General features: G+C 33.5%; 1 protein-coding gene across 1 annotated transcript; it reads left to right on the top strand.

The window, feature by feature from the left end:
• The first annotated feature begins 13,335 nt into the window (after nt 1-13,335).
• Nucleotides 13,336-15,205, top strand: LOC128177478 (forkhead box protein L2-like). Its single transcript, XM_052844196.1, has one exon. The coding sequence runs from the start codon at nt 13,919-13,921 to the stop codon at nt 14,741-14,743; it is 825 nt and encodes a 274-aa protein (XP_052700156.1). The 5' UTR covers nt 13,336-13,918; the 3' UTR covers nt 14,744-15,205.
• Nucleotides 15,206-16,589: the final 1,384 nt, after the last annotated feature.

Below are 16,589 nucleotides of genomic sequence, written 5' to 3'. Positions count from 1 at the left end.
ACAACAAACCTTTTTGAGACTGCAAATACCTTTCAATTAAAAATTTTAATCCATAGAATGAAAGAATTCAACACCTTTTCACCAACGTACACGTATTTTCTTTGTAAAACTGGGTCCATAGGACATTATTAAATTTTTACGATAAACCATATTCTATCTTCACTCTCCTAACAAATTTAATGTAATTTTTTTGCATCATCACGAAGGCAAAAGTAAGTACTTAGTTGAAATGTATATTTGTTATTTTATACTTTCTCTCATAAGAAATGATAAATATATATGAACAGATCCAACGAAAATTTACCCGTATTTGTATTATCATTTCTGAGTTTATTCATGCAGATGTGATATTATGAAAACATAAACTAAAGATCCCGTTAGCGTGAATGTATTGCGCAAGCGCAAGATTGTAAAATCCAAAAAATCCAGGTGATTTCCGGGATTTTTTGAGGATTTTTTGTTGATTATTAATTAGCGAAGCTTTACTGAGAAAAAATAAAAACAAATTGGTAATCTTCAAGTACCAATGATGTTTAAAATATATAAAACAAAAGACAGTATTCTTCCGATTTCTCGGTATTAAAGACCAAAAATTCAAGTCTATTATTTTAATATAGTAGTATAGATATATGTATTCATTTTGGAGAGTCTTAAGATTATCAATTGGTGCAGGTAAATGATGAAACCAGATATGAATTTAAGATATGATTTGAGTTATGCAGAAAATAACTGTGGTTGATCGACGTGAAAACATAGAGGTCTAATAGTTTCAAATATTTTTCTTTTTTATCTTGTTTATTGTTTTTTCTTTATCTAGATAAGCATTCTTGGCGACATTTGTTTTGTTTTGGATTTTTTTGTTTGTTATTTATCATAATAAGGCATTGTCAGTTTTATCTTGAACAGTTAAATTCAAAGATCGATAACTCCAACTTGTTTACACTGTATTTCCTAACTACACGGACAAAATGAAGTTACCTCACCCCAATCCCACCACTTTTTGAGGGCAACAGCTTAGGTTACTCATGGTACCGACATGAAGTTGTTGTCGGTGGGAAGGTTACTGTCCTCAGGGTGAAGTCACTTAGTTAGTGCATGTGTATTTTCTTATCGGTTTTTATTTTTCAAATTCCTAGAATAAATTTTGGGATCAGGGGAGAGGACAATAACGTCTTCAGTATAGTTTTAATATTTATTTATTTTATCTTAATTTCTATTGATTTTTTCTGAATACAAAAAGTATTGGCCTGGGGGTCACGATTTGAACAATTCATAATCCACACTATATTTGGATACTTGCATAGTAATCTCGCAAACTTTAGCAATGTAGGTCTTGCGAGAAATATTTTAAAACATTTCCGTATACATTTCTTCATTAATTGAACAATTTAGAATCTACATTATCTGTGGATGGTTGCATTATGATAACACAAACGGTGGCTTTCTAGTTATTGAAAAGAAGATTTTAAATTTTTTTCCATGTCTATTTCTGAAGCGGGCAGCTTATTAATGTATTTTTTTGCAAGAGTTATTCCCCTTTGATTTATTGATTCTTGATTATTTGAATTAATGTATCCAGTATTAATCAATTATTGTGATGATTATTTTTACACAGTAATAAATAGTATATGTAAATAAGATGTTTTGCATAAGTAGTTTTAGATTAGATCGGATTAGTTTTTTTTATTTTTGATTTCCAATTTTTAGAGACTATGAATTATTTTAGGCCGGCACATATATAGGGAAAGTGTCTATTGCCTTTCCTAGAACGGCTGTTTGGGGTTAAACTTGAACAGATATTTGGGGTTGAACTTGAACAGATAAGGATAGTTTGAGAGTGTGGACATCCATGCTCGTTCTAATCTTCGTGTGATTGAATCTACGATACAGAGTGTGCGGTCACCCCTGCTTTGTATCGCATTAATAGAAGTGGGAGTTCATCCCTGCTTGTAATGGTGGTGGTTGCGGCGGAGCACTAGTGTGTGGTCATCCGTGCTGGTGTTCTGGCCTTTATAGCGCAATTGTGCGGCACTCCCTGCATGCAATAGGTTGCGTTGTTGGCGTAAGTGTGTGGTCATCCCTGCTTGCGTTAACGTTGGTACCTGTTAAGTTGCGTAGGTGTGCGGTCATCCATCGTGCGGGATTCCAGCGTTGGTTCCGAGGTCCAAGTTTTAACAATACAAGCTTTGGTGTAAATATAGATATTTTTGGTACTGTGGTAATTGAGAAAAAAATTTCAAAACACACAGCCTGTTTTACGGATTCGTGATCATCTCCATTTTAACGGTTCACCCTTTATTTTAGCAATTTAGAATCCCCTTTCCATAAGTAAGTGTTGTCAAATTTGGCCAAGTGGATTCTAGAGAAGAACTCAAAAGTGTAAAAAGTTTACAGACAGACGGCAAACAATTGGTGATCAGAAAAGCTCACTTGAACCTTCGATACAGGTGAGCTAAAAACTTAACTCTCTAACATTTATTCAATTCTATGAAATTAATATAGTCTTAATTGTGAAAATGCTGCAGTAAAGAAATATTGGCAGGTTGCCTGAAATGAACGTGTTCAACATCATCATGACGCCACGTGGTGTTACAAAGTCTGTATTACGTGATAAAATGACAAATGTCAAACATATCATGTTATTTCAAAATCAATTTAAAAAAAAAACAGCAACATTAAAACCGAACTTAAATTTTAAAAAAGGAACCATTTCAAAAAAAGTATTTATACAATATCTCTTTTTCAATGGAACATGTTGGGAGAAACCGTTTTGGGAGAGAAAACATAATGTATAAAAAAATGTTTGCAGTAGATTATCTATCCAGATTGAAATTTGATACTTAAATGATGATTTTGAAATCAAATCGCCAAAAAAGGCGGTTTAACGCGGAAAATACAATGCAAGCCTTTTGGATAGCTGTTATAACGTCTTTCTGAAAGGAGCCTCAAGAGAAGGCGTTATGACTCTTTTTCGCGTTGTTACTAATTTTATTTCTCAGTTAGATAAATGATACTAATAAGCTTTCGTATATCAGAATGCAAACGTCAATCATTTACATCTTGTATGTACCTATTATCGTTTGTCGAATTCACGTGTACAAGTCTCGTGGGTACTATAATAGTAACAGTTAAATTAAGTCCACTTTTAATATATAGGAGTGTGCTTTTCCGATAACAAAAGGCGAATTTGCGTATTTTTATAAACAAGAGTACGCGAAATGACAAGTATTCCATAGAAATGTCTCGATCTTTTCTCGTGTGTACTTATGTTTCATATTCTATCGCTTTTTTACTTTAATATCAAAGTTCAACGTCTTAACAAGGCCGAGTACAGTTCGAGTACGCACGCTCTCGCGCAGCGTTTCATTTGCATTGTGACGTCATATTTTTGATTGGTTGACACCATGGCGTTATGGTTTCAACTGCAGATATTCAGCGAAAATTGCCGTAAATAGCTCGTTTGAGGTGTAAAATTGATATTATATTGTAAAATAAAAATAGTTAGGTAAAGTTAGCTACTAGTACCTGGCTACGAGAAGTAAGAAAAGCTAGCTACGAGTAACTGGCTACGAGTAACTGGCTTCTTACTGTCCATGGGGGAACACATACCAAGGATTCCTATTTTTGTTCTTAAGATGTACATTGCACTATATCACTGTCAATTGTCAAAATATCTCAAGTAGCTGTATATATATAGACTGAAGATATATGCCAGACATGCTAATATCAACATTCTGTCAAGTCATCCTCCTAATATTACCACACAATTACTCAGATATCTCTCTTTATGTAGTGAGCTACTTGTGCATTTCGTTACAAATATCTTTATTTTTTGGCGGTTTTGTGAATATATCTCAAGTAGCTGTATATATAGATTGAAGATATATGCCAGACATGCTAATATCAACATTCTGTCAAGTCATTCTCCTAATATTACCACACAATTACTCAGATATCTCTCTTTATGTAATGAGCTACTTGTGCATTTTGTTACAAATATCTTTTTTTGGCTGTTTTGTCGATATTTATCAAGTAGCTGAATGTATAGACCGAAGATATATGCCAGACATGCTAATATCAACATTCTGTCAAGTCATCTACATAATATGATCACACAATTACTCAGATATCTCTCTTTATGTAGTCAGCTACTTGTGCATTTCGTTACAAATATCATTCTTTTTTGGCTGTTTTGTCAATATATCTCAAGTGGCTGTATATATAGACTGAAGATATATGCCAGACATGCTAATATCAACATTCTGTCAAGTCATCCACATAATATTACAAAACAATTACTCAGATATCCCTCCTTATGTAGTCGGCTACTTGTGCATTTCATTACAAATATCTTCATTTCTTCGCGTTTTTGTGAATATATCTCAAGTAGCTGAATATATACATTGAAGATATATGCCAGACATGCTAATATCAACATTCTGTCAAGTCAGCCACATAATATGATCACACAATTACTCAGATATCTCTCTTTATGTAGTCAGAAACTTGTGCATTTCGTTACAAATATTTTTATTTTTTGGTGGTGAGAGATATCTGAGTAATTGTGTGATCATGTTATGTGGATGACTTGACAGAATGTTGATATTAGCAAGACTTGCATATATCTTCAATCTATATATACAGCTACTTGAGATTTATTCACAAAACAGCAAAAAGATAAAGATATTTATAACGAAATGAACAAGTAGCTGACTACATAAAGAGAGATATCTGAATAACTGTGTCGTAATATTATGTGGATGACTTGACAGAATGTTGATATTAGCATGTCTGGCATATATCTTCAGTCTATATATTGAGCTACTTGAGATATATTGACAAAACCACCAAAAAAGAATGATATTTGTAACAAAATGCACAAGTAGCTGACTACATAAAGAGAGATACTTGAGTAATTGTGTGATCATATTATGTGGATGACTTGACAGAATGTTGATATTAGCAAAACTGGCATATATCTTTAGTCTATATATACAGCTACTTGAGATATATTCACAAAACAGCAAAAAGATAAAGATATTTGTAACGAAATGCACAAGTAGCTGACTACATTACGAGAGATATCTGAGTAATTGTGTCGTAATATAATGTTGAAGACTTGACAGAATGTTGATATTAGCATGTCTGGCATATATCTTCAGTCTATATATTGAGCTACTTGAGATATATTGACAAAACCGCCAAAAAAGAATGATATTTGTAACGAAATGCACAAGTAGCTGACTACATAAAGATAGATATCTGGGTAATTGTTTGATCATATTATGTGGATGACTTGACAGAATGTTGATATTAGCATGACTGGCATATATCTTCAGTCTATATATTCAGCTACTTAAGATATATTCACAAAACCGCCATGAAATAAAGATATTTGTAATGAAATGCACAAGTAGCTGACTACATAAAGAGAGATATCTGAGTAATTGTATCGTAATATTATGTGGATGACTTGACAGAATGTTGATATTAGCATGTCTGGCATATATCTTTAGTCTATATATTCAGCTACTTAAGATATATTCACAAAACCGCCATGAAATAAAGATAGTTGTAATGAAATGCACAAGTAGCTGACTACATAAAGAGAGATATCTGAGTAATTGTGTCGTAATATCATGTGGATGACTTGACAGAATGTTGATATTAGCATGTCTGGCATATATCTTCGGTCTATATATTCAGCTACTTGAGAAATATTGACAAAACAGCCAAAATAAGATATTTGTAACAAAATGCAAAAGTAGCTGACTACATAAAGAGAGATATCTGAGTAATTGTGTCGTAATATTATGTGGATGACTTGACAGAATGTTGATATTAGCAAGTCGGGCATATATCTTCAGTCTATATATATACAGCTACTTGAGATATATTGACAATTGACAGTGATATAGTGCAATGTACATCTTAAGAACAAAAATAGAAATCCTTGGTATGTGTTCTCCCATGGACAGTAAGAAGTTACTAGAAGCCAAGTTTCTTTCATCTCGTGGCCAGTTACTAGTAACTATAGCTTTTCTTACTTCTCGTAGCCAGTTACTAGTAGCCAGCTACTAGTAGCTAACTTTTATTTAATCTTGTAGCCAGTAACTAGTAGCCAGTTACTAGTAGCTAACTTTTATTTAATCTCGTAGCCAGTAACTAGTAGCTAGCTTTTTTCACTTCTCGTAGCCAGTTACTAGTAGCTAACTTTTATTTAATCTCGTAGCCAGTAACTAGTAGCTAGCTTTTTTCACTTCTCGTAGCCAGTTACTAGTAGCTAACTTTACCTATCTAATAAAAATACATGTCTTGAAGTATAAGCTATATTTGGGCTCGGGTCTAAAACGTATATAGAGGGTTCAGCAAGCCTAGCTCTCTGTCATGTTTTCTTACCCCGCCTAATATAGCTTAATACATGTATTTCAAGACAGTATCTTTGTATTTTATGATAATGACCCTTAATATGTGATGTAATATATTTATTTATTAATTAAATATGTCTGAATGTTTTAATAATACTATAAAGTTCACCATTTCCGCCTTTATCAAATAAAAAATAGCCATTATCGGACAAATCTGGGAAATTGGGCATACAAAAAACAATTTTTGATAAGACCCCAGGAACAAACCAGGAGGTAAAAGGTTTTTTTAATTTGACCATTTGATTCCTTTTAGCAATAACTTTCATATGTAGAACAGAAAGAGAAAAGAAGTTTTTTTTTTAAATGTAAAAGAAAAAAAAAATGTGCAAAATTGATACATTTCAAGCAAAATCCCATATGGTCCTATGTTAAAAATTATTAATAATCAACCTTTAGATGACCCGGTAAACAAACGATTTGGTAAATGTCAAATTTTTTCATCTTAAAATAATCATCATTTCAGTAGAAATTTATGTAAAAAAATTTCATTAAAAAATCTAGAGCAAAGCAAATTAGACCCGGTCTCGTTAATATCATCCTCAGTACGTTAAATCATGTTTCTTGTTTTACGTTAGTACATCTTCTATAGGTAGATGTATTATGTATATTGTTACCATTCTAAATCTTTATATATTAGTGGTTGGATATCTGATGGCCGAATTTACATGTACATCAAACTTTTGGGAATAAACGGCAAGAAAGTGATCATCAACTCGCCGGATGATCTCTAACCATTTTCCGCGATTGGTCGCATATACCCCACCACCAACACCGAAGGCCGGTGCAAACCTGGGATCATAATCGTAAATATCGAGATCATGACCGTATCGCGACTCACTGTGAACCAATATTTTTTATATGTAAAGGATCTTAGCTCAATTTTTAATTTGTGCAAATCTGCTGTTTTCGGGGGGGGGGGGGGGGTTCGTTTGTTTTTTTTTCTTTTTGTCGATCACTCATGGAATCTCACCCCAGTCTTTTTTGTAGGATCTTGTCCATCCTTCAACATGTTAAGGTGGAATAACACCTCTGATCGAAATGCTCTGAACGTTTAATGAAAAGAATTTTATTAACGGCAAAATGTAACTTACTCAAAAACCGAGTGGATAAATTGTTGGGCTTGTGATTCGTACATCCCGAGTTCGAATCCCGCAGGGCATTTGTTGTTAATACTGAAATGAATTTTTTAGATATTCATTTTTATCCCCAAACTGCAAAGAACATTATATGATATCGGTCATATTTGGCCCTCATTATTCGCCCTTTGTTTTATTAAGCGCTTCAGGTACATTAAATTGTAATGTTATATTCTAGAAGAGTTGATTTTACATATTTGTTACCTATTTATTTAAATTTCTTGCACTCACTGTAGTTTATGATGTCAGAAGTTACGCAATTTTTTTTAATTTAAATAAAATCATTCAAATAATTGCATGTTTCTCATCTTTGAATGGGAAACATAGAGCGACACTTTGAATAAGAAAAATATATTTGTCTTTTATTAGTTTTGAATAGATACACCTCTGATGAAAATATTTTGTTTGTTCGAGCTTGTGCTCAATGTGCTCTGAAGGAAAAACTGTTTAAAAACAAGCTGTTTTCAGCTACAAATTGGAAAATGGCGAGAAAAGGTTAACTTTGTGATGTCATATTTCTAAATTGTGGGCTTTTGGATCAAAAGGAGAATTGTATAATATTTTTACTTAAGAAATAAACAACGTTATTTAGTGAACATGGCGTTATGAATAGCAATTTCTCTGTTGGCATATTCCGTGATGCGCGCTAGTGCATCATGGAAAATATGAAAATATGCCAGCAATTCAATTGCTATTCATAATGCCATGTTCACTAAATAATCGTTGTTTATTACTTATATTTGCATTTTACCACTCTCAAATACCCTGTATTAGCCTAGACTTAGACATTTAGGTATTGCATTCAGACTTTAATGTATCCTTTATGACGTCATAGTATACAGGCAGAGCAATTGCGATTTTAGAAAAATAATTGCAGTTCCTCTGGATAGGCTTACAGAGGGAAAAAAACAATGGATATGCAAATATATGCATATGTGTAAAAAGAAAACAAAGAATTACAGAAAAATGATAAATGTTCATGGGGGGGGGGGGCATTTTAGGTCAATATCAAATATAGTCATTTTTCGTATATTTGACATATGTACAGTTTATTTATCATTATATCTTTCAAAATCAAATAATGAACTGTTGATTTGAGTGACCTTTTCCATGTGTATTATTCAACCTTAAGATAGTCTTAATATATTAATTAAGTTAATCTTATGAGAGGATTGTTCAACTGGTCCCCGATGTTGAATTTCAAGGTCACAAATAAGTCTAATGCACGTGTATGCTTCCCACGTAAGAAAGGTGCTAATTATATTGTTCACTTATAATATATTACTATTGTCTTTGAAACAATTACATAATAAAACTAGCAACTAACAACCTCTTAAAATCTCATAGGCTACGTTGTCCATATAAACGAAGCACTGCATATGAAATTGCTAAAAAACAAAGAACATACCTGCATTTTTATATAGATATTTTGCATAAGCGATACACATGTAGCTTACTTTAAAATACCCGTATAAGTCTCCAGGGCTGATACGTGTTCTGCAGGTCTCATGTTAGACTTGTGCCATGATTGACGGAGTCATAGCGATCATGGGACAAGAAATCTGCAGCCAAGACTGCTGTGCATCATGAACACACCCCTTACTGAACGCCCCTGGGTTTTTCAGCTTCCGTTTTGGGGTGGAAGTTTAGCAAACGATTTTATAAACATTCTTACTCCATTCGTTATAAAATCATATTTGTGTTAAAATTCTTATTTAACGAAAACCATTTGTAAAACTTACGAAATTTTAACTGCCATTATTTCTTTAAGAATTCTCTATTTTTTGTTTATATTGATTGTTTATGTTATATTACAATGTATATTATAGATGATTCCTTGTAACCTCAATAAGGATAATCTTATAATCAAAGCTAACATTCACATAAGGACTGGCACTTGACGTGATACATTTTTCTCATAATAAAAAATATATCCTTTACCTTACAGTACACAAGGTACACGTCGCCGCCATCTTGGTGTTACCGTCTGAAACGGTATAAAGAGTTGAAATAATTTACAGTCTCCGGGTTGTGCACTTCCCCTCCTTTATGATTGATAGAAAATACATGTGATATACATTTATTTCAAGGGTTGAAATATTGTTCGGCGCAACAAAGATAATTTTCTGATTTTCTTTTTTAAGTACGACTCAATAATTTTTGTAGATTTCAAATTTTCAAAGGTGAAAAAACGAAAAAGCAATAAAAATTGCTATGAAGGAAATTCATGTTTTAGTTTTTCAGTGCAACTAGTTGAAAGCAATTTTTTATAATATCTATCTAAACAATTTGTTCTTTTCCTTTTGTTTTGTTTATGCAAATATAAAAAGTATGAATTTGATAAGGTATGGCTAAATATATATTAACAAGTTTGTATGACCTTTCCTAAGACCTCTTTTTGCCTACTATAGTCGATCTCAACCAACGAGCAAGTTGTTCATATTTCTCAATTTTGGACACGCACGCTTAAAAGGCACACATAAAAAAGTTCCAGATGTAGATGAAGGCGACATTTTTATAAAAGAGAATAAAATTTTCTTTGATAACTTATTGCTGTTAAGAGTTTGCTCTAAATAAAGACGGTAAGATTTTTTTTAAAGCTAAACTTGTGTTTTTTTAACTGTCATATCAGCTGGACGTTTCCCTTGAAATTCATCGGTAAAATTATTTTTGCGATCCTCTCCGTCTCCCGATTGGTCCTTCAACATTTTAGCTTACAGCCAATTCACGTAAAGGGTATATTTATTTTTACTAAAACGCCAGGTTCTTGTGCATGGGTTTTTCCTAGCAAATCAATTGAAAGAATGTTTCTATAAATGAATAGAATTTCCATTCCATCTTTTTTTTCAGAAAAAATAAATTAGATTGTATAATTAAAAGTACTAGTTTAATAATGTTTATGTATTGTTAAAAAAAACTCAATGATTTGAAAATCGAACTTTGAATTCGAAAATATTTACTTGCCTTGACTTCATTAATATTCATACGATAAATTAATAAATAATGGGAAAGACCTCGAGTAACTTCAATTTCCAATTTTACGTTAATTTCCTTCCTTTCAGTTCAATTGTTTACATTTCACCAAAACGTTTTATAAAGCCAGTTGAAGAAAAATGTTTGCTGCGAGAAAAAATGGGTGGGTGGGTGGGTGGGTCGTGGTAAGGGGCAGCCCCCTGCCCCATGCCCTCCCCCGATGCCACGTGCCTGCAATAACCGATGGGAGAAATGACTGGTTTGTCTTATTTTGTACATGTTTACACTTGAGACGTACCTGATGAGATTTATCAAATATAAGTAAAGGAGTGAAATTCTTAATAAGAAAAATAGGATGGCTCAGATGTGTCTGAAAGACATAAGAAATTGTTGTTAATTAAGAGGGTCTTTTCCTACAATGCATCTAAATCATCTTTTAACTGGGCACTCCCTCAAATCTAAAGAAGTTTTTCTGCTAGGTCGAGGACCACGTATTTACGGATAATAAGCTGAACAGGTATTGCCCAGGTATAAGTTTCTTTTTGTCAGGTTTCCTCACCTGGTCTCGGTGATCAGCGATTATCGTGTCAACACTCGATAGCGCAATGGAGCAGAGGTGGTTTCTGGCGGGAGTCATGCAGTGATCCCAGCCTGCTTCTAATTAACAATCGTGTTGATCGTTGAACATAACTTGTCTGTCACAATTTGACCAAAAAAAAATAACGGTACTGCGCACAACAGCCCATTCATTTTACCACCTACAATATTTAGGGTGGGGTGGGCGTCATGTTAAATTTTGTACTGAATTTTTTTCTCTCACTTTTATTGGTGAAAGAGATGAATCATTATGATGTTTTTCCAAGGACGGTAATGTGTGTGTGTGTGTGTGTGTGTGTGTGTGTGTGTGTGTGTGTGTATATATATATATATATATATATATATATATATATATATATATATATATATATATATATATATATATATATATATATATATATATATATATATATATAATTTTTTTGCTCAAAATTGTAAAAGTAGTAAAAATAAGAAAAGCGGTATTTGAGTTTCAAAATTATTTAAAATTATGCCAAAATTTATTTGTTGGTCTTAGTATTATGTTGAACGTGTTTGTTCGATCTTTTAGTATTTTTCGACAATGCTAACCGTTGCACCCGACATATGAAACAGTAGAACACGAGGCAAGAAATCTAAGCTATCATGATATTATATTCTGCTAACCACGTGCATTAAACCCTTTGATAACGCTTTAGATAAAGGAACAACACCTTCTCTCTTCCCATAAACTATGCACAATTTTTAATAACCTGTGTGTCGGAGTTATAGCTAGGATGTCGCAAATGTGAATCAAGAAGGGTGTCAAACAGTCAACAATTGAAATCTTCCAGGCTTTCAGACACTTAACACAACTGCGCAATTTTAAGAAAATTGTTGTTAATTAGAAGTGTTGATGAAATCGGTCTTTGGCTGTGTGACATTATAAATATGGATTAATTTTGTTCTAGTTCAAGTTCAAGTTCAGTTTATTCGCTCAAACCAAATAATTTGGTACAAGAGGAACATCTATATAATACACACAAATACAAATCGTCAGAGGTACATACAAACAGGTACATTTTCATACAGGGAAAAAATAAAAATAAAAAAGGGCAGACTATAGAATCGCTACGTATGTAAGATTTTGGTATAAAGGATCATAATAGGAAAACAACTAAGAGGAGCAGACAGCATCAAAAATATTTGAAATAAATACACATAATTTTCTTAGCGATTTACAATTGCAATTAGTCATGAGTTCAGAAAACTTTTAAAAAATTTGGTCTTTTCCAAATTTTGTGTTTAGGTATTAGGTTCCTCTATTTGACATTCACTATAAATGTGGGTTTTAATATCACCACCCAATGATGATATTAGGTAAAACCAATACAAATCAGATGCTGAGGAATACATGCTACAATACATATGCAGAGAACAAGTCAATAACAACTCCTAAATGCTTTCCATTGCAATCAACTAATGACCTTTCCGTGAAACCAAATAACTGAATGAACGTTTTATTTATCTCAGACCATTACAATGGTACATCTTTTGAAGCATCTTAGATATAGATGTTGGTAAAGTACATGGTAACATACTGTATATAAAAGTTCTACCAAACTGACATGCATGTATCGGATACAAAAACCCGAAGTTGTGTTTTGCAGCGCGCTTACGTGCAATGTTATCGCTCTTGTTTTGGCAAACAAAGCAAAACCCCATTATTCATTTAATAATGTCGATATATAAAAAACCAAACAATGCGTTTATCGACGGGTGCCACGGAATGAGTTGGGTAAAACCGGGAACTATGACAAACACTGGTCCAGTAGTGTTCATCTCCGATTGTATGGACCAGTGTAGTTCACACTCAGGCCCGAAATTGGTCAACTAATAAATACTTTTAATAAGCAATGGTATAATTGCTACAGAATACATCTCTCTCTCTCTCTCTCTCTCTCTCTCTCTCTCTCTCTCTCTCTCTCATCGTTTGTTATCCAATTCCCATTTTAAAAAAAAATTCATCAAAAAGTTACATAAATAAAATTCATCAAAAAGTTACATAACTTATGAGAGGGAAAAGATATAACCATTGTAAATGAGCATATTTTTTTTTATTATTCAAGTCTTATCAGAAAAATATTTGAGCAAACACAAAATCGGTGTAAAATTATTTGTAAAACTATGGGTACATTGTGACAATTTAAAAAAAAATGATTTATGGGTTTTTTTATTTCAGCATTTATGTAACTTTGTGATTTCAATGCACATATTTCTTCATGCGTTACACTTATGTTTTCGAATATTCATGACATCAAATCATATTCATCAATAAGTCAATAGCTTCTTTATCATGCAAGAAGCACGAATAAGATACGTGGTTTGCTTCCAATCCCTGATTCTACATGTATTTTTAAAAATCAAGGTATTGCAAAACCAGCAAGTATACTTGCAAAAACATATTTACGATTTCAGGTAAACATTTTAAACTGTAATTATTTTCATCGCTAATAAATACGTTAATGAATATGCATATAGGCGCGGGAGTTCAAACCCAGCGAGTTAGATGAACTCACGGCGTGAGTGGTGACAAACAAATAATTATCACGTGTCACAGCGTTTGAAAACGATTTGTTCACTAAACGTCAATCACAACAAATCACCAACCCTCCAATTAAATGTCGTGTGTCAGCGCTCTCGAGATTTCTTTAAAAACGGGCGTTTAACGGCATTTCATCATTACCCCGAAGTGCTTTGTCGACACAAGACAATTTTAACTGAGCTTAATTTTCATCTGTTGGAAGATAACATTCCAGAAAGACAATGATACCCTCCTCTTTCAGCATAGATTTCCTGACAAGAGATGACCGTTACCGGAGCGACGACAGCAGTAAGGACGTGGCCCGGTGCAGTACCTCCCCTGACCCCCAGTCCTCGTCCTGCGAGTCCGAGAGCTCCACAGGGGACAATGCAGAGTCCATCGCCGAGGTCCTGTTGTCGCTGGATAAAACTATCAAAGGCGGAATCAACAGAGACCCGTCAAAGGAGAAACCCCCGCATTCCTACATCGCTCTGATTTCTATGGCGATATTAAGCACATCGGATAGAAAAATGTTGCTAAGTGACATCTACCAGTATGTGATGGACAATTTTCCGTTCTACAACAACAAAGAAAAAGCATGGAGGAACAGCATTCGGCATAATTTATCGCTGAACGAGTGTTTCGTAAAAAATGGACGGGCTGACAATGGCAAGGGAAACTTCTGGTCCATTCACCCCGCTTGCGTGGAGGATTTCGCGCGTGGAGACTTCCGCCGACGTCAGGCTCGGAGACGCGCCAGAAAGAGTATGAAGGAGCCTGCAGAGCGCCCCCTCCGGCCAGACTGTAGTTACAACGTGGGGTACGTTCCTATGACATCCTCCCCTCTCGGATATCATGGATACCCGCGTCAAGTGCTATATCCACAGAAAAACTTCCACTCCGTACCACAGATGCCCGCGTCCATTACATCGCATCACGTGACCCAGATGTCTCCCCCTTCAGCTTACTTTTCACCCATGCACATACCACATCCCAACTCACAATCTCAGCAATTTCTGTCCCCGACAGTCCACCCTTCCGTGAGTTACTCGCAGCATTGCTGGTGATACGAGCTCTGATGTACGCATTTGTGAATTTCATGAAAGTGACTATTATTGGTTTTAATTGTTATTTGTTTTAATGTGTTATTTGTGTCAAATATACGATTTTATGTACATAATTCAAGTGCAATATTATATCTAAATATTTTTTTTTTCTTTTTTTTACAAATTTTAGTTATACTGGTTCATGTAGAATGTTTATTTCGATGAATTTGATGAAAGAATATGAGGGGAAAAAATCATCTATTCATGTATTATTCTGTCATCTTTGGTAAAATTGTTCTTTGTTGATTTACCTTAATTTTTGAGAATGAAATAAACATTGCAATTTGAAGAAGTTTTTACTTTGCTTAATATAGGGATCACGTTTACTCATAGACTGATAAAATATATTCAGCCGATAGGAAGGAAAATTTCAAATTGTACAATGTACACCCTCCATGTACACGGTGTGCTAATTAGTACTATGCTTATAAGTACTTTGAATGTTTGACGAAACGTTCTTCCGAACTTGTTTATTTCATAATGACCAAAATATCGATTTTCATTATTAAAATTCTGAAAGTAAAGTAACCCACTATTTTGTATATTGATATTGAAGAGTTCATTAATGAAGAGTTAAATTCTCGAAGTGCTAATTTGTTATGTCTCGAAGTACTAATTTGTTATGTAAAAAATTTACATAAAAATTTTTGTAAAATAACTTATTAACAAAACCAATCAAGAATAATCTAGAGACATGTTCCTTGCGTTAAATTTTGTCACATTGTAAACTCTAACTATACTGGGAGGAATACAAAACAATTCGGGAGAATTTCTGGGAGAAATACAAAATTTACAAAATGACAACTTGTCATGTTGTAAAGATGTTGTTCCTGAAAAGCGGGATTATTTCCTAATGTGAGCTAACACGTTACGCTGGAAGAGACGTATCCAAATATACTATTGGACACATTACGTAGACGACTATATTTACATAGCGGATATGTCCTTTATGAAGGCAAAAATGCAAACTTTTTACGCTCATTTTTATCGAAAACGTCAACCACCATTTGATCTTTAAATATTGTTTTTAATTATGCACAATGGTCACACTGAATAGAGGGATTACGCAAAAAATTTGTACGAAGCTGCATAAATTTTTTGTGACCTTTTTGCACTTAAAATAGACAATTTCTATAATAGTTAACGGCATACTCGTTAATTTCCTTTAAAAGGGTGAGGAAACGTCTTTCTACAGTACATGCAAGTACGTTGAAAAAATTAAAAACCCATACAAAATATTACATTGAAAAGCGTTTAGATAACTTTATTCTGACATTAATTATTTTCAAAACTATCAATATGAAACATTAATTTTCATGCGATAAAAAAATATTCACCGTTGCAGTGCCTCCCCCCAGACATCTTTCTCTTGGAAAATGTAGTTCTTCCCCAACTTTGGCTATGAAGTGGTAATTCCCCATTTTTATAGCCATGTTACCCCCACGGAAAGCTTACTATATAGTATATTTTCCCCCTTTCTTTCATTCCGGTCATGTTTATGGCAGGCCATTCATTTCTCAATATCTGAGATGAAATTGATTATTTATAATTAAAGGTAGTAAAAGTTATTTCCTTTGAAAAATTACTTGGCAAATCTTGACTAAATTTGGTGTGCATCTCTTGAAAAAAGAGGGGGGTGGGTCGAAGATTACAAAAATTATTACCCCGTTCATATTCCAAAACCCATTTGATCATAGGGTAAGATCTGTTTTTAAAAAACCCCTGTGATAAAATGAGATAGAAACGGTTTAAAAGCTAGAGAGTAATAAGTACTATTGATTATGCAATAATAACGAATTAAAAGAAA

This window comes from Crassostrea angulata, chromosome 3 (assembly GCF_025612915.1).
Source record: "Crassostrea angulata isolate pt1a10 chromosome 3, ASM2561291v2, whole genome shotgun sequence".
NCBI classification, from domain to species: Eukaryota; Metazoa; Mollusca; class Bivalvia; order Ostreida; family Ostreidae; genus Magallana; species Magallana angulata.
Note: the sequence above shows the minus strand (reverse complement) of the source record. Positions and strands in the feature narration are given on the sequence as shown.